The sequence below is a fragment of the Beauveria bassiana genome, assembly GCF_000280675.1.
Source record: "Beauveria bassiana ARSEF 2860 unplaced genomic scaffold BBA_S00002, whole genome shotgun sequence".
Lineage (NCBI taxonomy): Eukaryota > Fungi > Ascomycota > Sordariomycetes > Hypocreales > Cordycipitaceae > Beauveria > Beauveria bassiana.
The window spans coordinates 556,966-584,874 of NW_007930837.1; the positions used below are offsets into that span (position 1 = coordinate 556,966).

General features: G+C 53.7%; 6 protein-coding genes across 6 annotated transcripts; 1 reads left to right on the top strand and 5 right to left on the bottom strand.

The window, feature by feature from the left end:
- Window positions 1–4,592: 4,592 nt before the first annotated feature.
- On the bottom strand, window positions 4,593–6,623 carry BBA_00845 (LCCL domain-containing protein; the record flags this gene model as incomplete). Its single annotated transcript, XM_008595942.1, has 1 exon — window positions 4,593–6,623. The coding sequence occupies one exon, from the start codon at window positions 6,621–6,623 to the stop codon at window positions 4,593–4,595; it is 2,031 nt and encodes a 676-aa protein (XP_008594164.1).
- Window positions 6,624–7,652: 1,029 nt separating this feature from the next.
- BBA_00846 (tRNA-guanine transglycosylase) lies at window positions 7,653–9,073 on the bottom strand (the record flags this gene model as incomplete). Its single annotated transcript, XM_008595943.1, has 2 exons — window positions 7,653–8,761; window positions 8,830–9,073. 2 exons carry the CDS (start codon window positions 9,071–9,073, stop codon window positions 7,653–7,655), a joined length of 1,353 nt encoding a protein of 450 aa, XP_008594165.1.
- A 4,249-nt stretch (window positions 9,074–13,322) lies between these two features.
- On the top strand, window positions 13,323–15,581 carry BBA_00847 (alkaline phosphatase; the record flags this gene model as incomplete). The annotated part of the gene is made up of 5 exons (XM_008595944.1): window positions 13,323–13,871; window positions 13,922–14,106; window positions 14,156–14,234; window positions 14,284–14,957; window positions 15,008–15,581. 5 exons carry the CDS (start codon window positions 13,323–13,325, stop codon window positions 15,579–15,581), a joined length of 2,061 nt encoding a protein of 686 aa, XP_008594166.1.
- Window positions 15,582–15,844: 263 nt separating this feature from the next.
- Window positions 15,845–16,597, bottom strand: BBA_00848 (copper homeostasis protein cutC; the record flags this gene model as incomplete). Its single annotated transcript, XM_008595945.1, has 1 exon — window positions 15,845–16,597. The coding sequence occupies one exon, from the start codon at window positions 16,595–16,597 to the stop codon at window positions 15,845–15,847; it is 753 nt and encodes a 250-aa protein (XP_008594167.1).
- A 421-nt stretch (window positions 16,598–17,018) lies between these two features.
- BBA_00849 (glucan 1, 4-alpha-glucosidase) lies at window positions 17,019–22,972 on the bottom strand (the record flags this gene model as incomplete). Its single annotated transcript, XM_008595946.1, has 2 exons — window positions 17,019–17,033; window positions 17,366–22,972. The coding sequence occupies 2 exons, from the start codon at window positions 22,970–22,972 to the stop codon at window positions 17,019–17,021; spliced, it is 5,622 nt and encodes a 1,873-aa protein (XP_008594168.1).
- Window positions 22,973–24,930: 1,958 nt separating this feature from the next.
- BBA_00850 (putative SERINE-TYPE CARBOXYPEPTIDASE F PRECURSOR) lies at window positions 24,931–26,877 on the bottom strand (the record flags this gene model as incomplete). The annotated part of the gene is made up of 3 exons (XM_008595947.1): window positions 24,931–26,259; window positions 26,324–26,505; window positions 26,664–26,877. 3 exons carry the CDS (start codon window positions 26,875–26,877, stop codon window positions 24,931–24,933), a joined length of 1,725 nt encoding a protein of 574 aa, XP_008594169.1.
- Between the last annotated feature and the right edge of the window lie 1,032 nt (window positions 26,878–27,909).

The window sequence follows — 27,909 nt, forward strand, 5'->3', positions numbered from 1 at the left end:
CAGACTTTTTCTCTGTCCATTAGCCTCACCATTATTACTGATTTTTTGACTAACAGCAGCACGCGGGTTGGCGGGCAAGAGCCTCGAAAAAAAAGGGAGGGTGCCAGGGCGGATGCGCCCGGCGATCCCTTCTTGATGCAATATGCAGCCGCGGCTGGTCGTCCTTGCCCATGTACAACAACAACAACAACAACAACAACAACAAGTACAGTCATCTTGACGAGACCTGAAACCAATCTTCATCCTGCGCTCCGTGCCGGCCGGCCAAACATGCACAGTGTCAAGTCGAAGCCACATGTGAGCAAGTATTGATCCCCTCTAACCCTCCCACGTAGCAGAAGTGAGGCCAAGTTGGGAAAACAGGCTCCGAGGGCCCGCCATGGAGTACTTTGCTATTGTCGTAGCAAAGCGGGCGACCACACTCATTTACAAATCCCCATTACCACCCATCTTAGAGATTAGCTGCAATGCATCCAGTGTATGCAATCAGTCATGCAGGCCACAAGAGAGGCGTGCAGTCGGCGTGGAAGATTTCAGCCCCCCAGCATCGATGCCGTGTACCAGTAGGCCCGTTTTTAGCACATCATATGCACAGGCGCATGTACTATCTGAGTCGACGGTGGCCCGTAATATCTTGGAGCATGTGTGAGGCTGCTTCGGCGCCCCTCCCTCCTCGTCCCGTCGTTGTCTTGCACTTCTCTTTTCGGCTCCAGGCACACTGTCCATGCTGGAATCAGAGCATCTTTATCTCTCACCGGTCGACCTGCATTGGAACGTGCATGAATGTTGGGGGTGTTCCCCAGTACATGTTGTTCGTGGCGTGCTTGTCCCGCCCCCCCTTTGAATCGCACAAAGACCCCACGGCACAGCATCTGCAATTGGAAATATCTCCATGATACTACTTGAACGGCAGCCCGCAGAGAGGGAAAAACAAGATAGATGATTACCGATAGTCATCTTTTTTTTTGCGCAGATGATGGGCCTTGTTCTCTGCAGGCTTCGTGGTGTGTATTCATCTTGCTCCTCCATAGTTGCAAGGGGGTGACTGCAAAAGAGAGCCGCGGAGGTCTGCCCATCGTTCCGTAGCCCGCTAATTAGTTAGCTCTCCAACAAGGGAGGAACGGACGGGGCCGAGTGCGAGAAAACGCTTGCTGCACAATCCACATCATGGCTTGTCTCGTAGATCTCGCGCGGGCATCTTGGTTACGCTGGAACAAGGTTACATCCACTAGTCTCATCGACCTGTCTGTCCAACGAGACCTTGCCCCAAACCCCCAGTATGGGAGTAATACGGCGCATAGCGAAGCCCGGTCGTGATCAGACTCGCTTACATCGGGTAAACGGAGAGCGAATGGTCTGGAGCAAGGGGGGGGGTGTGCTGGTCACCAAATAGCCGGGCTGATAGTAGAGGGTTGCTTTCTTTTCTGTTTGCTTTCGTAATTGCCTCTTTCCGGCGAAAGTCGTCGACGACCAACGCTCAGCTGCTGTCTTGGGTGCCTTAGTGTGTCTGCAGCAGTACCAAAAGGGAAATACCTCTGCGTCACATGGAAAGGAGGATAACTCCCATCCCAGACGATTGGGGTACAATTTTGCCGAGTAGGCAGATTTTCTCAGACAAGGTCATTGCTTTAGTTATGGACAAGGTCTTTTGAGGCCAAAAGCATCGATAAACTGTGCTCCTGCGTCGGGGGCTCCATGTGGTCGGCCTCTGCGCATGCAGTTCGCGCCTGGGGAAACTAAAAAGTTACGATGGGGTCGACGGAATTATTTCGACACTAGCTGCGGCACTTGATAATTAGACACGGCGCTGTACAATTCCGAACTGGGCAGGGTCGATCGAGCTGGCCGTCCTCCTCCTCGCATCAGAGCCCAGGCAGCAAGGCACACAGGGGAGCAAGGTGCACAGGCACAACACACCACAACTCTCGGTCTCTCTGTTGGGTTGTGTCGAGTCCAGGTGGCGTTGCGCTTGCCCAGCTGAAGAGCCGTCCCAGGAACCAGGGAATCCATCAGGGCGACCAACAAGAATTCTTTATAGACGCCCATCTCCGCTGCTTGTTCCCACTACGGCACTTGAAACTGCCTAGTTTCTCCAAAGATATCATCAAGGTTCGGCCTACGACCAGCTTGGGTAATAGACCGAAAGGAGCAACCTCGCAACAAGCACCAAGTTGGCTCCGGAAAAAGGCGCCGTCGCCGCCGCCACGCCATGTGGAAGGGAAGGGTTGGAGGAGTGGTTCCGCGCGCGCGGGCGCCAGGATGGATCCTGCTGAAGAAAGCTTTTGGGGGGGGGGGCTTCGGTTCCGGCCTCAATACCTCCCTACCCGCTCCTTCCCCTCTCGATCCTCTTCTTTGTCGACTTGAGAGCTTCGATTCTTTGATGGCGAAGCGGCGCAATGATGCAAAGCGTCAGGTAGAGTGTGGCTTGACGCAAGCATTGATTGGGCGTCTACCTGTGGAGATTGCGTTGCCCTCCCCTCACACACCCGCACACTATTGGTATTCAGAACAAGAAAACTTGTTCGCAATCAGGCTGCCGGGGTTCGCAGAAGGGGGAGGGGAGCGGTGGGGAGGGAGGGGTGGCTACCTAACAAGCTTCAAGCCCTGCTCTTGGCCACATTACCTCGTCACACAACCACGAGAGAGGGTTTTCAAGGCAAGACGCAGTAAAACCGGTATAGATGCACGCCCCTGCATTTCATTTTTGGGGGACTTTTTTTTTTTTCTATATTTCTCCCCGTGGATGGGTTCCAGTCAGAAAAGGCACACGCTATTGATTGTAGTGGTGGGTTACACAAGAAATCTCAAGTACAGGTAGTCAGTCTTTCAGCCGTTCATGGACTACCAACATATGGGCCGAGAAGGAGAGGATGAAACAAGACGTCCCAGGATTCATGTTGTGAATTTAAGCTGACTTCGGTAGAGCATTACATTGCTCCATCACTATGCGTATTCCCGGTAGTCGGGGGTTTTTTCTTTAATTCTGTAAAGAGAATCCTCCGTGCCCTGTGTGTGGGATTGAAACGTGGCAGGTGATGTGGATGATCTTCCGTTATACTACGATCTTGAGTACTCTCAACCAAGCAATCAGAGAAACCCTCCGACTCGGGTGCGGAGAATACTTCTCTTGTAAAGCTGCATTTCCTCTACAATGCGTCATCGTAAAAGTGTCGTAAAAGTTCCTAGTTGGGCGATGCCAATAGCTAGCCCTCAGCCCTGGATCGATAGCTGGGTCGTAATGCTGAGCTCCGTTGGCTACGTAAACGAGCTGTTGCGGCTAACTCTCCGCTATTCAGCTTGTCTGGTATAACTTGGCAGATGATCTTGCCGCTACATGTTACTCGGCGCAGAAAAACTGCCAGTAGAAAGCCGAAGCTGACTTCATCCGTCTTGACGCTGTGTCTAAGTGGGTGGCAAAGGCTAGTAGTATCGGTTCGAGAACTGTGATGCGTGGGCAGGATAAGTAGATGTCATCCATCGCGATTCTTCTCGGAAGTGTTACTGACACAGTCAAACCTTCTTCTGTTCTTTGGTATAGCTACTCAAATGCAGATATATTCCGGCTTGTAGCATCTCACGATGGAGGCGGCCTTCGTTTGATAAACACGAGGTGAATGAGCATCAGCTGCACCATTGTCTGGTCTCTTTGGCATTCTCTGTCAAAACAATGCTCAAGTTCCCCTGCATAATCATGTCTTGGTCATGTCTGGGTAGCGGTCATGTCGCGGTCAAGTCGTCGGGCCGCGACGCCATCGTGGTTGCAGGGTAGGCTGTGCTGCGATTCAAGTTTCGCGATAACTGGCCAGCTCTTTGTCTTGCAACGGCCTTCCGGGCCTAGAGCGCTTGTAGTGCTGTCATTTGAATGTAAAGAACTTAGAACGTCATAACTTCTGCGCATCGACAAATGTCCCCGTCAAATTGGGCAGAAGGCCTAACAACTGGTGAGCATACTAAGTACATTAACGAAGTATTTGTATCTGCAACAGAATCGGCCAAAGAAACTTCCAAACTGGCTCCAGAGTCCAAAAGATATAATACATCAATTCAAAGTAGCTTTGATACCCTTGGCCTAATTTAATCCTCATGTGCTGCTATATGATCAAATTGCGGGTGGCAGACCGCACTGTAAGTGGTGGCGTGGAAACTCGCTTTGCAGGCCTCGATGCAGCATGCATCGCTCTTCAAATTCACACAGCTTCTAACGGTCAAGAATCGAGGACTGGTGGTGTCGTTTATTATAACCACCTGCAGATTAGTGGCCAGTCAAGGTTTACTAGGCGGGTGGCCTACACTCCAGAGCTCTCGAAGAGGGCAAGAAGTAGTAGAGCCACTGCTCGTACGCTAATAGTTCAGACTACGGACGCTTTTGACTACTTCCAAGGCCCAGATTCGGCTCTTCGAAAGGCTGTAACCGGTACAGACGGACCGTAGCGGCAATAGATGAATCATTCATGCCTCAGCTTGCTCCTATGAACCGAACTTGCGGAGTATATTCGATTCTTCTAAATCGTCATGTACTGAGTGTTGTAAATACATTGCAACTGCGTGAACCAAAATTCTGTCTATAGTATATGCTCGTGTATGAAAATTCTTTACTTGGAAGGGCCTGCTGCCATTTCTGTCCATTCGCCATCCTTGCTCCAGACCCCCGCCTTTGTATAATCACCAGCATCACTTTCGACCATGAAGCCGAAGCGGAAGTACTCTGGCAGGCCGAGGCTCGAGTTGCGCGTCCACGTGTATTCTTGCGCCGGCGAGAGCGTGTCGTCAAAGTAGGCGCGGTACCGCTCCACGTCATTCACGAGGATACTGATGCCGTCGTACTCGTCAAGCGGTGGGAGGTCCCATTTAAAGGTAATGGATGACTGGGCAGCCGTGTCGTTGGACCAGGCAATGACCGGGGCGCGGATGCCGGGAAGCAGCGTGCCGAGCTGAGCGTCACCCTGCAGAGCGCTGTCGGTCTCGAGGAAGGAGCCAAAGCCCCAGCGGGCGATACCATTGATGAAGAGCCCGACGAGGAGGCCCTGGTAGAGCAGCGAGGGCCGCGTCTGCATGCTTGTGCCGGGCAGCAGCAGCAGCGCAAGCACGTAATGATGGATCCGCAGGTTCAGCCCGGGCAGGATGAGGGAGAGAACGATGCCACCGAGAAACAGGGCGTAGAGCTTGATGTACTTGTTGAAGCGCGCCTCCTGGCGGAAGCACCAGGCTTGAAAGACGATGATGAAGAAGAGACCAATTACGATGATGGCGAGGGCAGCGCGGGCGCCGGGCTGCTGCGCGAGGTCGTGCCCGTTGAGGCGCTGGATGGGGATGAAATCGAGCGTGTAGTTGTCGAGCGCGCCGACCCAGCACGCGCCGAGCCAAAGGACAATCTTCTCGACCTGCGCGGTGAGGCCCTGCAAGGTGCGCCGCACACCCATCTTGTCGTACATGACCCAGCCGGCAAACATGGCAGGCACAAACTTGCCGAGAATGTTGGAGAAGAGTGCCGCCACGGTGGTGTAGGATGGCGTGTCCGTGGCCATGCCCACGGTCCAAAAGGCGCCGATGAATGCTGGAAAGTAGAATGCGGCGGGCGACGAGGTGAAGAGGCCGAGCACGGCGGTGAAGACGACGGACAGCGCGAGAATGGAGAAGCGGGCGTCGGTGGCGTGGCAGTCGACCTTGATAAACTGAAACGCCTGCGGAAAGTACGAGTGAAACGGCACGCTAGTAATACCGTTGCGGACCGACGAGACAAAGTTTTCTTGGCGGCCGACGAGCTTCACCACGCCGCAGCCACCGTTGGTGTTGGAGACGACGCCCGCATGCACAGCCGCGCCGCAAATGTACGAGTCGCCGCGATATGTCGCCAATTCGGGCTCGAGATCCGTCGTGGGCCCACCCACAATCAGCGGCCGGTAAATGACCTCCTGGTCGCCGACGGCGCGCGGGTTCAGCACGCGGTAGCTGGCGCAGTTGCCTGGGCAGCGGAACGGTAGGGCACTGCCGTTGAAGGGCCGGCAGTCGTTGCCGTCGAGGCCACAGATGTTGCTGCGCGAGAAGTAGGCCGCGCCGCAGCCAATGGGTTTGGGCCGGCCCCAGTCCGCAATGTTGCCCGCGAGTGTCTCCTGGCGCTTAATGAGCGCAAACGCCACGACCCATATGGCTAGGTAGAAGAACAGCAGCCAGCGGCGGCGCCGGCGGCCCGGTAGCAGCCTGTCGAGGACGCGCAGCGGGAACTCCTGGACAGCGGGGAAGATGGGCCTGATGCGGTAGGGCTGAGCGTTGGGAGGCCCCCGCGACCAGCGTGCGATGGCGCGGCCGGTGCGCTCGACGGAATACGGCACCCATTTCGGCCACTTGTGGTGATGGCTCCGCTGAGAAGAAGCATCGCCGGCATCCCGCTGCTGTTGCTGTTGATCTTGGATGAAACGTGGAGTCGGCGTGTCGTCGCTATTGTCGTGATAGAGAGCAGATGTCACACTGGACGAGCCATCCTCGGGCGTGGCAGTCGTAGATGTCATGGTATTTTTGTTTGTGCCGTCGTCGTCGGGGCGCCTGCGCCCGCGCTCCTCGGCGCCGTGAATATGGTCGTGGGTGGCCATTAGCGGTCTGTTTTCGTCGTCAGGCTCATCGGTCATGATGCGGCCATGGCGTGTGAGCAAAGCAAGACAGCAACAGAGCGATAGGAAGGGTTAATAAAATATGCTTAGGGAAGGGGGAAGCAATTCGTCAAGGACAAAAGTCCAAGAACTGCTTTGGTGCTTTTCTATCTTGGGGTTTAGATGGCGAAGTTACAATCGTTGGGCCTGGCTGGCTGACCCGTCGCTGCTGTGGGGGGGCAAACGGAACGGTTGGTCCAGTCGGAAGCTTGGCCAGTGGGGCTTATCACTTGTGTGTCCGCGTCAGCTCAGACTCGTCTTAACAAGATATATGTTCTGACAAATTTTCTCGGATAATTTCGTCGATGTTCTTTTTGTCAGGTCCATCAATCTCTTACGTCTTCATCGACATGAACCATCTATCAGTATGTGACTCACTCGTCGCATGCAGATTCGCTGGGATCCTCAGACATTTTCGTCTCTAATTCCGGCACCTCTCTGAGACAACGTCTGCGGCAGTGCGGCCTAGACCAGGGGAGCAGCGCGACCGGCCAGAGACACCGGGGATAATTTCTTTTTTTGCCCTGTTCTCGATGTGTTAATTACGTCTCTTGGCGCAGGTCTGTGCTTCAATATTGGCATGCATAGTTACCCCGATGTTTCGAGAATGTCCGGTTGACAAAAAAAATTCCTTCTCTACTTCTAAGTTTAGATAGCATATTCTTCCTTTGATGTTCCCCCAATTGTGCTCTGCGCTGCAGCTCAATCTTGTGCTCCGAGTGGGCCAGCGATCGGGATGCCTCAAAGACTTCATTCGGAAAGGACGTGAGCTGCTAAGCTGCGTGACAAGTTGCTCCATCTAGAAGTGTAGCAAGTTTTGACTGAAATTTAAGAGAAGCTGATCCGTATGCATTCTGCCGCCCATGAGTACCTAAATAGCCCGTTCTAGATACTGGCCAATTACATAGCAATATAATGATCAACTCACATATCAAGACCCTTCCTTCATATATGCATCAGTGCTGAGTAGTATCGTTTGTTTACCAGCATACCACAATCCGTGCTCATTTATGCTTCTGTCTCGGCCTGCACCGCCAGCGTCGCCTCGACATCGACCCACGTTGTCTTGTTGATCTGTTTCTGGCCGTACTCGCTCTTAAAATGGTGTCCCCGTGCCCGCGGCCTCTCCCCCGTCCCGTCGGGGAAGGCCGCCACATACACCTGCGCAAACCGCTCCGCCGCGACACCAAAAGTGCCGTCCCGCAGCGCCGCGCGAACACCTTCGAAGAAGTCGTCCATGACGCGGTGGTTGTGTATTTGCAGCAGGCTCCAGCCCAACATCTCCTTTGCGTTGAGCAGATGCCGCAGGTAGGCGCGGTGGTGCGTAGTGCACACGTAGCATTTGCAACCCGCGCGCAGCGGCTGCAGGGCTGTCGCGTGCTCCTCAGACCACATGTTAGTGCCGAGTGGCTGCGGCGCAGAGGCAGAGGAGCAGGAAGTTGCAGGAAAGGTGAAGGTGAGGGCGACGCCCGCGTCGGAGACGGTGTTGATGAAGGGTAGGACACAGACGTCGACGCCGAGGGCGATCTGCTTCAGCACTTCGTGGGGCGTCTCGGGGGGGTCCAAGGATAGGCGTGGTAGTTTGCGAAGCGGTGCATAGTTTGGTATGATATCAGTCAGGAGCTGTGTGTCGTATAGAGCAAGACCGGACAGAGACTCGAGGACGTCCTCTGCGAGATGTTGAAGGTAGGCCCATTGCAGCGGGTATTCTACAGCCAATACTGGCGCGAACACGGCACTCTGCCGCGCCGCGCTTGGCTCTGGTGCTGTCGCCTCGAGAAACTGGTCGACCCATTCCTCTGTCCTGTCCACCATGCGGACCAGTTTCTTGGATGGCGGCGTGGTGCTGATGTGAAACAAATCGGCCAAGGGCACGACAATGTCGGGTCTCAGCAGGGCAGTGGCCTCAACGTACTCTGGGATGGTGAGGCTCCGGAATCCTGTCGAGGTGAAGAGCGTGACCGATTTGGCCGTGTTTCCCATGGGTGTGGTAACGGCCTGGCTGCGCCTGGCTGCCAGGATTGTGGTATTGCACAATGGCAGACCAGTGAAGCTGTGCAGTCTATTTTCCCGACTCACGGGTATCCTGTAGATTGGAGGCTGCTTTTTCTCAATAACTGCGCGGACACCCTCACGTTAGCGGTGGGCCTCCACTCACGATGAAGAGCAGGAAGAATCAACATACAATCTTCCAGGGCCATATATGTAGAGCCCGGCGACATGTGTCTCGTCATGTTATCCGGGGTCAGGTGCGGCACGGCGCCGCGGCTTGCGACGGACGTGTAGTTGGGCGTGTCAAAGGCGGCACGACCCGGCAGGGCCAGACGGCCGAGCCGGGCAGTGGCGCCCTCGACGGCCGCTGATGTGAAGAGCGTTCGCGCAGCAGCCATTTCTACACCCTCCGTCCGACTGCCATCCGCAGAGCTCATTGTTGGTGGTGCTAGGGCTGGGTTGGTGACAGGAACAGGGATTGTTGGAGGAATGCAGTCTCGAATTTTCTCCTGGTAGCATCGGCGGCCTGTTAGTGGGTGGGGCGCCCTGAACCGTCCGTTGTTTGGCGCTATTAATTCAGGGTTAGTGTGCACTGTGGTGTGCCCATGCATTTACATGAAGGACGTTGATATTTACGAATACCTGCGGAAGAATATAGAAGCTGTTCCTCGTGCAGTTAGTAGACCGGTCAATGGTGTTATCTTGATCCTCGACTGCATATTCTCCGTGGCTAAGCAGCTCTTACAGCAGGGATGATTGGCTGTCAGAGAAAGAGGGATGCGAGAGCCAAAAAGCACTGCATCTGTTAATGTTGACTCGAAGCAGAAGAATCTCCCTTCTTAGCAAGTACATGGCCAGCCGTCCACTCCTACCTAGGTAGCGTCCACGTACCACCTTGCACTTTGTCCGTCACATGACAGGTGTACCTTTCTTTTGCCGTCGTGAACGGTGAAAGCGGGGATGTTCAGAAACCGGCACAACATTAAGAAAAGGATCCCGCTGTCATCACTTGGAGTACCACATTGCCGCACTCGTCCTTTCGAGGCCTCGAACTCAAAATGAACAAGTTTCTTCGTTGCTTACATATTGGTATGCAATAGAGCCCCGCTACGCAAATTGCCTCGTCTTTGCTAACTCAGTCTAGTCGATGCCTCTTCTCATCGGTGTAGCCATGTTTGTTGCCTTTCCCTCATCCTCAGATGTTATGCTGATCTGTGCAAGATATCAGCACATCTCATCCGCCAAATTGTCACTACCCATTTCTGAGCTTACCATTAGCACTATTCTCCTTTTATTATTCGCCTTGATCGATTCAACCTTTTACTACCGATGGGCTAAGGAAACCCGTGCGTACAGAGCGATTGGCCGTGGGGTGTGGCTATCTCAGGGTGTGGCGACGATTATATTGGCGACGCTCTTCTTCTCGTACATCCCATCCTCTGACGCACGCGATTGCTTGCTTTCGACTGTTTGGCAACGCATTTTCAGTAGCCATGATGCTCAGACCATCCGTCGTATACAGGATGCATTCGATTGTTGCGGTTTCAATACAGTCAGAGACAGAGCATGGCCGTTTCCGACCCATGAAACGGCCCGCAGCTGCGAGGAAATGTATGGCAGAACAATTGCCTGCAATCAACCCTTCCGGGCGACGCTACAAAGAGCATCTGGGGTCGAGTTTGGAGTCTTAATGATCAGTGGTCTGATCAAGGTATGTCTGCTTTCGTGGTGGACATTACGACTGACTAACATGAAACGCTGATATAGATTTTATACTTGCTGCTCGAAGACTACTATGCTTCCGCCACCAGTGCAGCGACTGCAGCAAATCGAGTTGGCTTTGGGAATACGGCAAGGGCCCCATTATTACCCCGTGCATATGAGGAGTCGGGCCGAAGCTCGGAAGAAGATGATGTCGCCAACCAAACAACCAACCGAGAGAATACTGGGATTCAAGAGCGTAGTCCCTGGGGTCCGTAGCCCCCAGCTGATCATGTGCTCATGAGTGGCGATTTCTGAGACAAGGCATGACATTACCACGGTCGCTTCCAGCTGAGAAGATTATGACAGTCTGAATCTCACAAATCACTGAAGTTTTTATCACATGCGTTTTTCAAGAAGGAAACAAGGTTATTCGATTACCATAGCTTTGGAAATATGCGATGTAGGTTGTCTCGCATATACTTGAGGAGCAACCTCGGCCTCTACTTACAATCCCCGAACAAAACTTCTTCCCGTAAATTAATGCTTGAGGGCCTCCGACTTCTTTCTTCGTGGTCTTCTGGGTGATGCCACTGGCGGAGCTGTGGTTTGGCGTAAGGTTGTCCTTCATCGTGACCTTTTACAAGATAAGCGCGAGTAGACAACTACTGAACAACGATATCACGATCGGGGCAAAAAGACGATTGGGAGTTGATATATTGAAATGGAGCTGGAGCGGCAGTACACATTGCCATTATGAAGCCCGTACTGACGGGGCTGGTACGTGTAAGCCTGGTGGCTATCTCCAGATGCAGCATGAGACTATATTTGAAGCTGAATAATATATATCTGGCTAACAATTCGATGGTCCGCGGCGTCTCGCAGTCGAAATAAGAAGCAGTGGATGCGCAGGTAGCCGAACCTCGTTTGGTCATACTCAAGCCCGAGGTGGAGATTCTTGGATCGAACTAGAGGTATAGATCATATGGTCTCGAGAGTCAGTTTCCAACTTTTTTGCTTATTTGTCTCAAATGTGGCGATAATAGCAGGGGGCTGTATCGAGTTCAAGCCACAATCGAAGCATCAATGTGCGATGTGACGAGATGACATTCTCGCAAGTCGAATAGGGAGACCAAAAGACGCCTGATGGTTCCGAAGATCCATTATCAAGTTGGCATGGAGGTTTGGGTATCAAGTAGGACGCAAATCCCCATCGAAGAGCCCGTTGGTCTCCGAGTGTTTAGGTCCATGGTACGCAGGTCCATCAGCACGTGGGTGCTGGGTCCATCGTTGGCATTAGCTGGCTGGCAGCAATACGTAGGTTTCTCTCGACATGAAAATTCGGGATCTAGTCACTGGATGAACAACCAGTCGGCATCCCGAGCCCTAGGCGCGTCCACGTTCCTAGCGTTACATTGGTCGTTCCGGGCCGTATTCTACGCTTACCATGTATGGAAAGCCGTGTAATTAATTGGAGTGCGGCAACGTGCTAGACTGATTAATGGTGTCGTTTCTCGACTCTGGAATTGTTGACTGAATCTTACTTTTTCCAGATCAGTACTAGAGAACGTGGCCCGGCGGCTTCCACCCTGGCCAGAATTGGAAGGGTCAGTAAGTCGACGAAGCATGACGAACGACTTCTGCTCGATCGCCGAAACGGACAGACTAGCGAAATGAAGAGAACTTGTGCGCTGTGGATATAACGCCATGCAATGCAAAGACCATGTCACTGCGGCAATGAAATGATAATTGATGCAGCTCATGACTAGCGCTGGCAGAGGCGTAGTTTGGTTGCTGATGGATCATCACCCCGTTTTCATCTCCAACTTGGAAGGCGGCTTTTGTCAGTTTGTGACCCTGTTCAGATGAGTCTCTTTACTCGTTTTGTACTCGTTTTAATGACTCTAGTGCTGGCCATTGCAACGGCTCTCCATTTTGTCTACGAAGTACAAATGTTGCACCGAAAGCCCGATACCGACCTGGAATAAAAAGTCCAAAATTGGAACGATTGCAAAGCCAGAATCCAATTCACAAACACCCACCTTCATGACATTTTCGCGCGCCAATGACGCTCCAGTTTTGACGCACGAGGCGTGGATCGCATCTGTGAGAAGACGCCAAGGGCCGGCCGCTGTGGAGCCGCTAAGACAAGCGTACAGGTTAACCTTATTACCTAAAGTACCTTAGGTACCTGAGTACCTATGTAGGTACCTACCTAGGTATGTACCTATACTCTGTACAGCAGAGCCCTGTAATATAGGTACTGGTCCAGCTGCTGCCACCACCTGCGTAGCCTTGTTCTAGCCAAAGCCACAACGACCACTTGCATCCTCGCATCAACATCACATCCAGCCGCTAGGTATGCAAAGTAACGGCCTTTGCCGACTCTCGTTTCTGCATTAATCCTTCCTCTCCACTCCCCCAGATATCCAGCCCGCACTAAATACCAACATCGACCAAATGGGGCGTGGCGCACGCACGTGGCTGTCTTGCTTGATGGTGAAGGGTTTGTCCAACAAAGTGACCTTGCGTTGAGACCGCGGGAGCAGAGCACGCAACAATCTACCTACACATCGGGAGGAGAAAGAGCAATATCGCACGACAATTTTACACTCACTCCACAGCCTCCTGCTTATCGCAGCATGACGCTATTTGACAGTGCATCCACTGGCCAAGACTCTCCAGTAGCCTCGCGCCTGTCAACGTGCTGATCTTTGCTACACCAAGCTCCCTGCAACTAACTTTTGATGGCTTTTTTGTTCCCAACTAGCGTCGCTAGCTCACCGTACGGCACCCGGATCAGGGCCCAGGTCGTGGAAAACGTGGCAGTCATCGCCGAGAAGAGAGCTGCGCCAAGCATATAAAAAGCAATGTCCCTCCTCATTTCACAAAGCTGGCTTCCAAGCTTTGTCAACTTTGGTCCAAGCCTTGTCGCGAGGAAGTCAATTTGGTTATTTCTTTTCTTTAATCGGAAGCTTCGTTACTATGCTTGCCAAGTCTACCACAGCCACCGCGCTCATTGCGGCCGCCGTCATTGGCCAGGTCTCTGCGCAGACATTCCAGCGTCTCGGAGGCTGCCCCGATCTTGGCTGCGTTCTACCCCCCGATCAAAGCGATTTCCTACCCGGCCAGCTTTTTGATCTTCGCGTCGAGGTTCACGCTCCCGTCAACGGCTCCGAGGCTGCCCACGACGGCAAGCCCGACGAGAAGTTCAAGGTCACCATCACCAAGGAGGGCGAGCAGCCCAAGGACTTTGCCAAAGCCTTCAACATCCCCGAGCCCCAGCTCGAAAAGTGGAAGTTCAAGTGGTATGAGGATCTTTACGCTGAGGATGCCAAAACCCCCTCCGTCGTCAACGTCGCCGCCAAGGCCTATCGCAGCATTGCCCTCTACGAACCCGGCAAGTACAAGGTCACCCTCGACTACTACAATGGCAGCAAGACCACCGCCAACTGGCTTGTTCGCGACATCTCAAAGGAGCGCAAGGTCAAGAACGTCGTCTTCTTCATTGGTGATGGTATGACTACCAACATGGTAAGTACTAGCCACAGCGCGCAACGGCGCAGAGCTGACAGATGCCCCAGATCACCGCCGCCCGTCTGCTGGGACACCAGAGCATCAACGGAAAGTATCAGTCCGTCCTCAAGATGGATGAGTTTCCTGTTATCGGTCACCAAATGACTCACTCCCTCGACTCCTACATTACCGACTCTGCCAATTCTGCTTCTGCTCTCTACTGTGGCCACAAGAGCACTGTTAACGCCATGGGGTAGGGATTTTCTCAATGCATGGCATTCCATATAGCTAACCAGCTTTAGCGTCCACGTTGACTCTTCGCCTGATGCTTTTGATGACCCCAAGGTTGAGACCATTGTTGAAATCTTTCAGCGTGTCTGGGTAAGCCTGTCCATGTTTTCCAACAGACTATTAATATTAACATTGTCAGGGCGGCGCATGGGGTGCCGTTTCTACTGCCTTCCTTGCTGATGCCACTCCGATTGCCCTCACTGGCCACACCCGCAAGCGTGCCGAGTACGGCGCTCTCATTGATCAGGCTCTCAACGGTGTCACCAACTGGACCTGGACTGCCAATAAGGGCCCCGACGTCTTCTTTGGCGGCGGCGCCGAGCAGTTCATCGCCGGCAAGGGCTCTTACAAGGGCAAGGATTATTATCAGGAGTTTTTCAAGAAGGGCTACTCCGTCAGCCTCAACAACACTGCCCTCCAGGCTGCCGACAACAGCAAGCCTGCTCTCGGTGTCTTTTGCCAGAGCAACCTTCCCGTCTGGCTGGACCGCAACGTGTACAAGGACAACATCAAGAATCTGACCAACGACCCTTCTGGCAAAAACAGCTCTGCTACTGATATTCCTGGCCTCAAGGAGATGTCCGTCAAAGCTGTCGAGATTCTCGCTACGCGTGGCAAGGAGAAGGGGTTCTTCCTCATGTCTGAGGGTGCTTCCATTGACAAGCAGATGCATACTCTTGACTATGACCGCGCCCTGGGTGATCTCCTTGAAATGGACGACGCCATCACCGCCACCATCAAGAAGCTCGAGGAGCTCGGAATCCGTGACGAGACTCTGGTCCTCGTCTCCGCTGACCACGGTCACGGTTTCGAGTAAGTTATCCTATCCCACCAAATCAGAGTCAATTCCTAATTCATTGCAGTGTCTACGGTTCTGCCGATACCAAGTACCTGAAGGAGCAGCCTGATCAGCGTGGCAAGCGCCGTGCCATTGGCACCTACGAAAAGTCTGGTCTTTCTCAGTATCACAAGGCCGACGGCGTCACATACGGCACTGGCGCCAACTTTCCTACCAATTGGGAGCCTCGTTACGCCATTGCTGGTGGTGTCGCCGCGCACCCCGACATCCGCGAGAACTTTGCTGTCCACAAGGAGGGCCCGCGCATCCCCGCCGTCAAGATTGGCGACGAGTACTACCTCAACCCTAAAGACAGCCCCGACGGCTTCGTCGTCAACGGCACCTTTCACACGGACGAGGCCGTTGGTGTCCACTCCCTGACCGATGTCCCCGTCTATGCCTGGGGTCCCTGTCAAGACATTTTTGGCGGCACCTACGGCAACGTCGATGTCTTTTACAAGATTGCTACGTGCCTAGGTCTTGCCCGCCACCAGCCCGGCACACCACCCCGTCCCGGCGGCAATAGCACCAGCACAGTCAAGCCCGACCCCGCTCACACCAGCCCGGCTGGCTGCGCCGTGCCTCACCCCAGTCCGTAGATGGGACGAGGTGGATGATGAAATGCAAGAATTCATTTTCGGTGCTGTGTCGCCCAATATCATTATGATGTATATAATTTGACGAAAACAACATAAGTTGATGTATAAATAGGGGTTGAGGGGGGGCGTAAACGGATTGGTTGAAGCAATAGACTGCGTTTGGTGTTTCCATGCAAATAATGTCTCCATATATACAATTCGAGGCGTGTTTTGTGTGACTGTTCGTCCATGACCCTCCCATGCAAAACCCGTTGTTTTAACACTCAAGTCGCTAGCCCCTCTGTCAATCGAATCAGCTCGTCTTTATCCATCGTCGTCCCCTCCACGCCCATGGCCGCCGTGTGCAACCACACCCGTTGGTACCTCGCCAGCCTCGCCGCCAGCGCCCGGGCGTTGTGGTGCCGCACGCCGCCGCCTGCGACCACCTCCATCCTGCCCGCGACGCGGTCGCAGATGCTCTCCAGCCTGTCCAGGTTCGCCGCGCACCCGCCCTCGGCCCTTCCGCCCGCCGTCAGCACGCCCGCGAAGCCGCACCGAATCAGCGCCTCGACGCCCTCGTCCACATTGCGCACCAAGTCAAACGCGCGGTGAAACGTGCATTCAAACGGCCGCGCGAGGCGCACTAGCTCCGCGCACGTCTCCACGTCGATTTCGAGATGCTCCTCTCCTTCTTCTTCTTCTTCCTCTGTCCCTTTCCGCTTCAGCACCCCAAAGACGAAGCCGTCGCCGCGGCTGGTGTGCATGACCGGCACGAGGCGCGCTATATCGGCGCGCATGGCGTCAATCTCGGCGGGCGCGTAGAGAAAGTCGGGACCGGAGGGCGGAGGCCCGCGCGGCCGGATCATGACCCGCACGGGGATCGACAGGTCGGAGGGGGCGGGTAGAGAGGCAGGCGGAGTGAGGCCGCCGAGGGAGTAGCTGTCGGGTGCGTTTATCTCGACGCGGGCGGCGCCGTGGTGGCTGGCGTTGAGTGCGTCGGAGGTGTTGAAGACGGCGACCTCGAGTGGCAGGACCATGGTGAGGGGGCGGGGAGGGGCGCACGGGGTGCGGGTTGTAAGGAGAGAGATGAGACGTGGGAATGGAGGAGGGGGGGAGAAGGGACTCGGTCCTTGGCCTTGTTTTTTTTTGGGTAGTGTACGGCGAATATAAAAGTGATGGGCCAAGATGAGAGGTAAGAGGGGGAAACCGTTGTTGAAGTGGGATGAACATTGGTGGAACTTGTGGGTAAGTAGAAGACGACGACCAGCAACCGTCAAGCACATTGTGCTTGCTCAACGACCATGGACGGAAACAATTGAAATGGCCACTACAATGCAATTTACAGAGGAGGATCCCCAAGCCTATCAAATTAACAACAAATTACTCGAAACAGAGGTCAATCACGCGGGCGAAGCATTCGACGGCCAAGACCGAATAGATACATCTTATATTAACAGCTCATTCGCTCACTACCTATACATCGTCATCTTTTCCATCTAACCCCAACTCTAAAGTATACACAACCAATATTGCTCCTTGTCCAATTACATCTATACACGCTAAAGCAAAGACACCGTAGCGTCCAAACATCCTCCCATATGTCCACCTGTATGTAGAAACTGCGACATCAATCCGATGACATCGTCCTCGCGCAAATGACAGAAAGCAATAGAAACAACGAATAAAAATATGTGCGGGATATCATAGCGCGCAGGTCAATGACAACAAAAACGGAACCAGAAAAGCCATCAAAAAGGTAATCAGCAATAATTGCTGCCACGCTTATAAGCGTACTATGCACGTACGACTTCTTGGTGCACCAGCCGCAGCACCCAGTTGGCTTCCGCAGCTGTTGACAGCTGGAAACACCACTTCCTAATCTTGCCGCCAGGGTTACTCTTCGCAGGAACCGTGCCAACCACACCGTCGGCCCCCTGGACCTCTTCCCAGATGCCGCAGACGATTCCGCGACTACCCATGGCAGAGAAGCAACCACTTCCCAGGACCGCATCTAGCAGCATTTTGGGCTCTTCATCCTCCTTCTTTGGTTGCGATAAAACGGTGATGCGCTTCTCGAGCCCGTGATCGGCAAGGAGAGCTTGGTGCCAACCAACGGGCGGTGTGCGAATCTTGAGAATGCAGTTACCACAGTCTTCCCATTTCGTAGATGAGACGAGAAGATGGAGTCGAATTTGAATGTTTTCAGCATCCATAGGGCCGCGTTGTCTCATTGCGTGGCCGGTACTGACAGATGGGGAGCGGGGCGACGCGCCGCCACTCGCCGAAGATGAGCCAGATGTATACAGACTATTTCTGCCGCTACCGCCACGGCTGTGCCTGTCGATTGTTGAATGCTCGAGATTGAAAGCAGAATTGCTGGATTGGGTGAGGCGCTTCAGGAAGCTAGTTGCGGACGGTGTCGATGAGTGTGCGGCGCTCTCGCCGTCCTGAGAGCGAGCTGCGCCTCTTGGCGAGCTACGATAGCTATTCTTGCGGCTGAACCAGCTACGACGCCGTCCGGCTCGATCGTCTCCCTCGACGTCATGTCTCTCTCCAAAACTTCTGAAGCGCGCTTCATTCTCCAACTGAATGAATTTTTGATTGCTGAGGCGTGCTTGATGAACAGCCATGTACAGTGCAAAGCACTCCGGGGCACTGTGGCATCGGAAGCGGAAATTGCCGCCATTGTACGTCTCGTAGAGACGCGAGTGCATTTGAACCGACGATCTGACTTCCAGATCTAAAGCCGTACTTTGTCTGACAAGCACAAGTGGTGTTAGGTCGAGAGCAATCAGCGGCTGCTCGTCTAACTTGATGGATTCGACCCGTCCGCCAGCAGCGCGGAGAGCATAGGCCTCTACCATACCAGCAGAGACAACGATTGCGCAGGATTGCGGGCTCAGGTCCTTCCATGCTCCCCGATCGGACCATCGTGAGAGTGATGCCATATAGCGAGTAGTACTGCCGTGCTGTTCGGTAGTGCTTCGTGGAGGATAAACTCCACAAGCCTGCGAGGCCGAATTGGATGGCGAAACACTGCACTCCGACTGAGATAGCAGGCTTTCAATCTTTGGCTGAGCCAATGAGGGTTGATGAGACTCCTTGGGGATGCTTACACCAAGCTCAGTCTCTGGTATGTCCATACTATCGAGATCATCGTCTGAAGACTCATCATCCGAATGCTCGGGACTTGGGCTGCTCGATCCGCCCGAGGAAGCATCCGAAGGTAGGTACTCATGTTTGAGCGGCGATGATCTACGCCGTTTAACTCGCTCAGTTGGCTCTGGCGGTACAAGGAGGTTGATGTCCTTCTGTTGCTGGTCTGTCGTCGACGGAAGAGTGCGGTGGACTGGGGGAGGAGGAGCGCCATTTTCTCGCGAAATTCTCGAGGGGGATGGTTTTTTGATATTGAGAGGTTGAGGTAGTAAATTTTCTTCTTCTTGGTAGCTGCCATCATCCCAGTTCATGACGTTGTAGGTGGGTGGAGCGGGAGCTTGGTCTTGGCCGCTCTCTGGAGACGAACGTAGCTTCTTCTCATCGTGGCCGGCATCAGCTTTCTGTTCTGAAGGTGTCTGAGGTTTCTTGTAAGTGCTGATAAGAGGTGATTGCGCTCTAGCTGTGCGGACAGCAGGATCTGAAAACTCGGGGCCACGTTGGGTAACTGGTCTAGCGACACCGACCGGCACGTCGCGTGAGTTATCTGGCTCGTCATCGCCAACGACGCTTGGTTCAGGCTCTCTTGGTGGTACTGGGTTTACCGGTAGGAGATCTAGCCAGTCGAGTATTTGGTCCTCGTCATTGGCCGTCAAGAACAGTAGTTCATGCCAAGTGCGGTTATGGTGATGACCTCGAAGCATAATGACCATGTCGAAATGGCCATCGCCAGTCCTGGCAGAGCAAAAACGCATCTGAAATGGTGGAAATAGGAGATATGAGTTCCTGCCCTTTTTACTGTCACCAGGTTCTCGAATGAGCAAATCGCCTGGCTGATTGGGCTGTAAAGGATTGTCACGGTAGACAAGCTCGACTCGGCACTGCAAGCGCTGCCCGTTGGAGTGGGCCAAAGACAGGGAGAACGTATCCTTGGCATTGACCTGCAAGCTGGCGTCGATGACAGGAGGCGTGACGGCCCCCAACGTCCTGAGGTCTCGACACCTGGTGACATCAGTATTTATAGCATCTTCATCCTCGATTCGTGCTGTCTCTTCACGGTGGCGGCGTCGAGACTTGTCCTGGAGGTTCTCGAAATCGCGCAGGAGTTGGTTTGTATCCTGACTGTCAATAATGCTATCGATGCATTTGATAAGTTTTGTCATGTGTTTTATGCGGACTAAAGGCCGCTTCAGCAGATAACCGACGGCCACGCTCTCTCCCTTCTCATTGACGATATCGCCATTTTCGTTTCTCGGGAGCGCATCTAATAGTGAGTCTTCTTCTTCGAGCCGACCAGTGGCCGGGGCAAGGTTCACGACCAAATCTTGAAAGCCAAGTCTCCAAGCACTGAGATAGCTGTTGTACATGGGTACGACGCCATGAGCCCAGTGAGCTAGGCGACGAATGTCTTGATGAGGTGCTTTTTTATGGGCGTTTTTAAGTTTTTCAAGCGCCACACCCATGCCAACAACAGCTCTGGAGGTTGCATCAGCCTGGCTGCCACCGCCAGTTGAAAAGAGGGCCGTTGCGTCGCTGTTGTTCACGACATCGCCCAGAAGAACAGGAATCACGCCGTCGACCAAAGTCTTGAGCTCTCGGTTGTATAGGTTCTCATCATCTTCGAATTCTTGCAAGAGATCGTTTTCAGAGAAGCCGGCTGGGATGCCGTGCTTTCGGCGGAGGCTGGGACGGGATCGGGTTTTCATGCTTTGGGGAACAGAAGCTTGATCCGGTAGCGACAGAACTGACATGAGATCAGAATGGCTAGTAATGCGCCTTTTCGTCAGGCCATCTTTCTTCTTGAGAGAGGCATGACTAGACTTGGACATGACAGTTGACTCAGTCCCGGTAGATTGTGTGACACGAGACGTAGCATCGGAGCTTGTAAGCGCTGAGCTTATGGCACTAGATCCGTCATCGGACACAATCGTCGACAATTCGTAATTCCCTTTGGTAGGAGGGGGGTTCCTAGGGGCGGTCATTTTATGAGATTTGGTGTGATGACCACTGGCAGTGGAATCCGTGAGCTGTGACTGCGAATCTCTGCTAGACAGAGCTGAGCCCTCGGTGTAGTCATCGCTACATTCCTGATCGTAGAGTTCATGTTGTTGCGGTTCTTCGGTCCGATACGCCTTGCCAGTCCCAGAAAACGCTGCAGACTCTCCTAAGAGAGCATTTTTAAACATGCCGAGAAAGTCTTTCTTGTTTCTAAGGGGCGAGGACGTTGCTCGCTTCGCCCGTGTTCTCTTCAGCTCCATGGGGCTCTCTCCTCTGGCGCCAACGTCCTTTGCCTGTTCTTCAGGATCCTTCTTTCCTTCCAGAGTTTCCGTTGCTGTTTCATCGGTGACAGCTGTAGATACATCTGAGGTCTGTTCCGATGCAGCATCTCTGCTCGAGTGGCGTCTTTGCGATCCAACGGTATGGGCGCGTCGCCTGCGATGTGTGTGGGCTCTTGTATGATCTTCAGAAGCTTCGCCCGTGCTAGTCAAGTCGTTGGAGCTGGGTGCGTTGGATGATTTGGCAGGAGCTTCCTTCCGTAGTGAAGGCATTGACGTTCTTGAAACGGCAGCTTCCTCTGTGACAACGGATTCTTCAACCAGGTGTTGCCTCTTGATGGTCGGCGCCGGTACTTCTTTTGGAGTCTCAATGAATGGATCAACAGTCGTGTTGAGCCATTTTTCAATGCTCGGGGGTTTGTTTGGACCTTGTGGCCGGGGTGGTTCATTCATATCCTTCATCATTTTCTTTCCTTCCTCGACAACCTTTCTGAAGACATGAGGGACTCCCTTGAAGCTTGTCTTGCGGTCAACGTTAAGCTTCTTGGGCCGATACCTGCCAGAGAGATCGAGCTCGCTGAAAGCAGAATGACCAAAAGGGATATCGCCAGGGATATCGGCAAGGGTCTTCGAGGTAAGTCTAGAATCAAGATCAGAGTCAGGCCGCAGCGAGCTGCTGAGATTGGACCCTTCATCGCCAAGGTGTGACAATGTATCCGCTTCTGCCGTTGTCGTGGATAGATATGAGCTAGCAGCCGTCTCTTTTCTAGCTTCTGATCGCCTTGACTTTGTCTTGGTTGGTGTATAACTGGTAGACTCTTTATTGTCGGCCGATATACTCTTGCTCCGCCGACGAACAGGCTCCTTGGTGCCTTCTGAGGACGAAGAGGAGATGTCGCTCAGTCCGGCACTCAATGCTGACCGTGACGAGTCCGCAACACTTTTGCTCCGCCGGCTCGTCGGTGGGCGATATGTTTGTCCTGGGAAAGACATGTCGGACCCAGTAGTAGTGGGACGGACGCGAATGCCATCGTCTCGAATCACTGAAGAATCATTTGAGCCAGTGACATGGATTCCATCATCGTCGCCAAACTGCTTGTATTTCGGTTTTAAGCGCGCCGTCGAGCGGCTAGCGGCGCTGCCAACCTGGGAACCAGATTCGTGTTCGTCTGGCATTTCGATCTTGGCTGCCCAGGCTTTGATCTTGCTGGAAACGGGGGGATTTGGAATCGGATGCAAAACAAAGGCTTTCGATTTTGGCGGACTGGGTCCTTTGGAAGTTGAAGGCGAGACTTTTCGCGAAGGTGACTTCTTCGATTTTTGACGCATCCAATTTGAGTCACTCACCACACGCTTCTTAGGCGTGGCAGGTGATCTGACATCGTCTGTGCCATCGTTTTTTCCAGAGGAACCAGGATTGTCGTTGTGTTTTGGCGTATTGGGCACAAATTTGGGCACGGGTGGGTTCGATCGCAATCGCATCTTGATCCTCACACGGTCCTCCTCGGTAACACTATCGAGATCCTCGCCGTCAAAGGCCACGTCGTCGGGCTCGGTGGCTGCATAGTTTGGGTTGGATGTGGCCATGGTTGCACCGTGCTTGCGCTGCCACACCTGCACGCGATCTCGGACACCGCCTGGCTGCTGCAGCTTGCGGACTGAATTCTGCCTCATCTCATGGCGCATGGCGGCGCGCGACTCCGCCTTGACAGCGCCGACGCTCTGACGTCGTTTCCGGTCAGCGGCAACGCGGGCAGCGGTTTGTCTGCCTTGGAAGAAGTCGGACAAGAGAGTAGGCTCCGATTTTTTGGAATCGTGGCGCCTGCCCCCTTGGGCGGCGGCAGGAGCGGAATGAGGCGCATCTCCGGGGTTGCGTTGAATCTTTTCTTGTGGCGTCTCGAGGGATGTTTGATTTCGTGGCTTGCGCGGCGTCGTGGGAGGAGGTGGCCGTTCAGATTCGCTCGGGGACGGTTCAGACGACATTGTTCCCTGAGCAAGGTGGCGGTATTAGCATAATGGCGGCTTTGCGTAAAGCGATGCGCTCGAATGCAGCAGCGATACTGGGAGCAGAGAACGAGGAAGAGTCAAGAGCGTACTTTGAGTAGGAGAAAGCCGCATGCTTGAGTATCCCGCGAGCAGAAAGTGATACTCTGTGCTACCTAAACATGGCCAGGGACGAAGACCCGAGGTGGCAGAGGAGCCTCTTTGTTGTAGCGTCAAGAACGGCGGGCAGGCCCAGAAACAGGCTCAGAAAGACGAGATTCTGACTTGAATATGTGTACGTGAAGGAGGCTCGGGCCGCAATATGGGCAATGCCGGGCGGTGAGTATGGGCTGAAAGTCGATGGTTGCAGCTATTTACAAACGGAGGTGTGTGTAACCAGGTGGGTATGTATGCAATGTAAGTGCAAGGTTGGATTCGATTGGGCTCGTACGGAGTACAGAGAGTTGAGTCTGTGCCGAGCGGTAATGTACAAAAGAACAGCGAAAAAAAAATGAAATGAGCGGTAATAATAGGTGATGATGGAGGAGGAGGGCAACAAAGAGGGAGTGCAAGACGTAGCCCGCCGCGTCTGAATCGCAGGTGATGCAACGATGCGACGAAAGCTTGTGAGATGGTGGTCGCAGCTAACGTGAATGAGGTAGCGCAAGGTAGCCAGGTGCCAACCTGCCTGTAGGTAGCTTGGATCCTAAGGTCGAGGCGCTGGATGCCGCAGTAACCAACGGGGCCCGCTACATTGGTGGGGGCATGGCAACATGGGTAGGTTGGTATTGGTAAACAATGGGAGGGGGCTTGGGCCTGCGCGCAGCTTGACAGGGGACTGACGGAGCTACAGGGATATGACACTATTTTAGTACCAGTAAATCAATATCAAGTGGTTTTTTGTCGTCCGTCTTATCAAAACAATAACCCAAATCACTTGCTAACAATATTCCGATTACAGTGGTCTCGGCCACATAGCTAGGTACCTATACATCAACTCTCATAATAAATAGTGGCCGACGCACCTCAAACGCCACCCCACTTGGCTGCAGCACCGCCGGCTGCGCGTCCTTTTAGGGCCCCCCTCTTCAAGTACTCTTTCCACCAACAATACACCCACAAGGTACTTTTACTCGGCTGTCCCAGACTCCACCACCATCGCCTTGTTATGATCCCAGCCAGCCTCTGTCTCTCCTACACTCGCCGACACATCATCATCGCCAGCACAAGCATCATCATTCATACCACGCCCGCTGAGCACAAATCCTACTACCGGCGCATGCATGTTCTGCATGGCAGAATTTTATGCAGATTGTTTTTGCCCCTCCTACTCCGTGCGCCTCCGTCCCGTCTTTCTTCTCCAGTGCCGTCCCTCTGCCGATTCGTTGCCTTACTTATGCCTCCGAGTTGTACCTTCGTGTGCGATCCGGCCTCAGATCCAGACTGATTCAAGTAAACACTGTCTGCCAGAACTCCGCTATACTTCACGTCATCATGTCCAGCCTCCCTACAGAAGAAGGAGTCTGCTTACTGAGACCAAGAATAAGAAGGAGAGGGAGAGATGGGAAACTCCAAAACAGCAAGTAACCACCCACCTCCCTTCTTAGCTATCGTCAGGTGGTTGTGCCCGCCCTTCTAGAGAAGGTGTGGCTGGGACATATGACTGTGACACGAGGCTCCTGGCTTTCGTTAGGTGTGCACCCAATCTAGCTACTTGTTGCAGCCACCTCTGGAAAGGCAGCCAGCCATCGCCTCAATGCTTTTTTGATAGCCTGCTGTCTGATATCTTTGAGGCTTCTGATCGGCACAGAAATTAGTAATATCATGGCACTGGGGTACGCACAAAGCTCTTTGAATAAGAGTCGACATTTTTTTTTCATTTAATCTGTTAGAGTAACTACTTTTACTTGGGAGTCTAGATCACTCATCATCTGATGTCGATGACGACTGGAACGCTTTTAGCAATCTCTCGTCCAGCAGGGAATTTTGACAGTGCCGTTGCCCAGCTCACCCTTAGGCTGGGTAATGTTGCTGATCTGGGGCAGAGTAAAGGCGGACACCTGGCTCAGACTGTCGATGCGACCCAGGAGCTTCTCCAGGATACGGAACGACGCAGAAGGCGTGTACTCGGGTCCCTCATGTCCGGCCAGCTGCGAAACCACAAACCAGAGACCGCGCTCATGGTGAGAGGTTCCCATGACACCGAAGCCGGCTGGGAGCTCGTGGCCATAAAAGTTGGAATCGTAGTCATCGTCGTACATCTTTTCAGGGTCGTAGCCATAGGCGGGAACGTAAAAGGGGTCGCTGGGAGCCTGCTGGAAGCCAAGCTTGCCACCCCAGGTCATGTTCTGGATACCTAAGAGGATGCCATTGAGTGACAAGAGGTAATCGCTCGTGCCCTCCGCGATGATGACGTTCTTGGTTTGCTCAATCACCTGCGGGAGAGCATGCACACCCGCGGGCTCCGACTGGTCTTCGACGCCGTCGGGGAACACCTGCTTGCACTGCGCCCACTTGACGTGCGGCTTGACGTGAATTGCCGACTGCACATCGCGGCGGTTGAACCAGGAGTCCTTGCCGGACAGCGGATCGTTGCGCTCCGGGCAACGGTCCACAATGTTGTAAATGTTGAAGCACGGGTTCTTCTTGAGCGCTTCAATGTAGATGAGATCAAAAATCTCGGCGCAGCCGCGGTCGACGTAGCTCCCGTTGGGATGCACCTTGGCATGGGGCAACGGGCTAGGGATCGGGCCTTTGGGCGGGTACACAAAATACTCGCGGCGGAAGTCGGCGAAGCCGCAGGACTTGTCGAGGTCGCGCAGCTTCGCAAAGGCAGGCTGGTCGACGGGCATCAGGTTGTAGTGCTGGTCCAGGTACGGAAAGGCGACTGGCGACGACTGCAGCTCGTCGCCCCACGAGATGCCGTCGTAGACGAGCAGGCCGCTCAGGTCGTAGTACTTCTTGTCCTTTTGGTCGAGCATGTGCTTGGCGAGATAAGGGCCGTACATGCCGGCGTACGACTCGCCGGCAATGTAGACCTTCCATCCCTCCAGGCCAAAGGTCTTGGAGAAGTTCTTCCAGAAGCCGATGAACTGCTTGGCAATGTCGTCTTCGTTGTAAATGGTCTCATTGCCCTTGGTGAAGCCGACGCCGACGGGCTGCTCGAGCCAGACAACGTTGGACAGAAGATGAAAGCTAAATGGGTTGCGCTTGGGCTTTTCCATGCCCTCGCCCCAGGAAATGGGACCGTTCTCTTCGAGGAATCCGAGCAGCGAGGAGCATCCAGGCTATTTCGCTTTGGTCAGCAGGCCTTCTGCCAATCGCGCATGTCCTTCCCCGCTTCTTACTTACACCGCCGTTGAGCCAGATGACAATCTCCTTCTTCTCCACGAACTCCTTGGTCGCAGTGGGGAAGAACCAGAAGAAGAGCTCGCTCGTCTCATTCTTCTTGTCCGTGATTGGGAGGTTGCCCGCGTAGGATTCACCAACATCCCAGTTGATCAGCGGCAGCTTCTTGCCGTCGACGAAGAATTCTGCCCCGAGAGCCGGTTAGCAAAAACAATGTTGAGAACAAAAGAGAGAGAGAGAGAGAGACAAAGACAACGCCGGTGGCGCCCGCCAAGCCCGGTCTCGCGGCGGAGGTGGGAAGCCCGCAAAACGGGCGGCTCGACCTCTTGGCAGTGTCACTTACTCTCGGTGCCGTTGTCGCGGAAGCGCGGCGGCAGGACCTCTCCGGTCTGGTTCTTGGGCTCGGCGGCGGCCACCGCGCGACGGCGCATGTGGTGCGCCGCCTGAAACTCGGGCATGTGTCGGCGGAGGAACGCGTCGCCCGATTGGCTGCTTCGGCCAGCGCTGACGAGGCTGGCCAGGCCGATGAGGCCACTCAGGATGAATTGGCTCTTCATTTCTCTGTACAGAACAAACAAGTAAAAGTTTGAGCTTCTCAGATACCGGCTACATCTCAGGGCATGTCTCGGGTGGGAGGCCAGGCTCTACATATACCGCGGCCAACAGGCCCCTGCAAATAGGGGCCGGCCAAACTGGACGGCGCGCAAACATGCAGTGCCGCTAGGCAATGAGGCTCTCGGTCCCATCATGGGCAAGCGTCACTGAGAATCAGGGATAGCTGGAAGACGTGATGATCGGAAAACCCACACTATCCGTATTTATCGTGAGAATTCACCACCTGATTAGATGAAGACAGTGGGGGCAATCACTATCAGACTCTTCCTCCCCCCACTGCTTCGTAAGATGCACAAAAGGTCCTTCGTCATTCTCGGCATGGTTTCTGTATATGCTCAGCCTTGGCTCCCGCCGCCGCAGCTTCCGCGACCTACCTAGGACAAAAGTTTGTGCCCTGTGCTACCAAATCAATCCCGAAAGTTTCGGCGTCGTGTTCCGTCCGGCATAGCACTCACTCTTTACCCTCAATACCACCTGGCTAGCTAGGTATAGCGTCACGGCTAGACTCGGGGCCCTACTAATTAGCCCGCACGCCGGCTAACATGCTGACCCATATTAGAAGCAGAGGCAGCATGACCAACATCATTTGGACAGAAAACTTTCGTAAGTCGAGAAATGGGGGAAACAAATATCTACTATTTTTTATATCCGTATTAGAACAGGCTCGATAACTCAGACTACTGTCTAAAATCTACATACTTGAATGTAATGTCTCTCTTATAACACTTGCGTATTAGCAGACACCGCCTCAACCACTCGGCCAAAGTGTTTTTAATGAAGTTCAGAGTTTTAATTATTTGTATGATGGTATCAACATCTGGGTCACAGTGTCGGTGTTCGAGGGATTGACGACAGGCCATCTGGGGTTCGAGCGACACCCGCAGCCTTTTTCTGGAGATTAAAAAGGAACAAAAAAATGAATGCATAAGTTCCATTTTGACTTAAAATGATACAAACTACGTAAGTGGTATGCC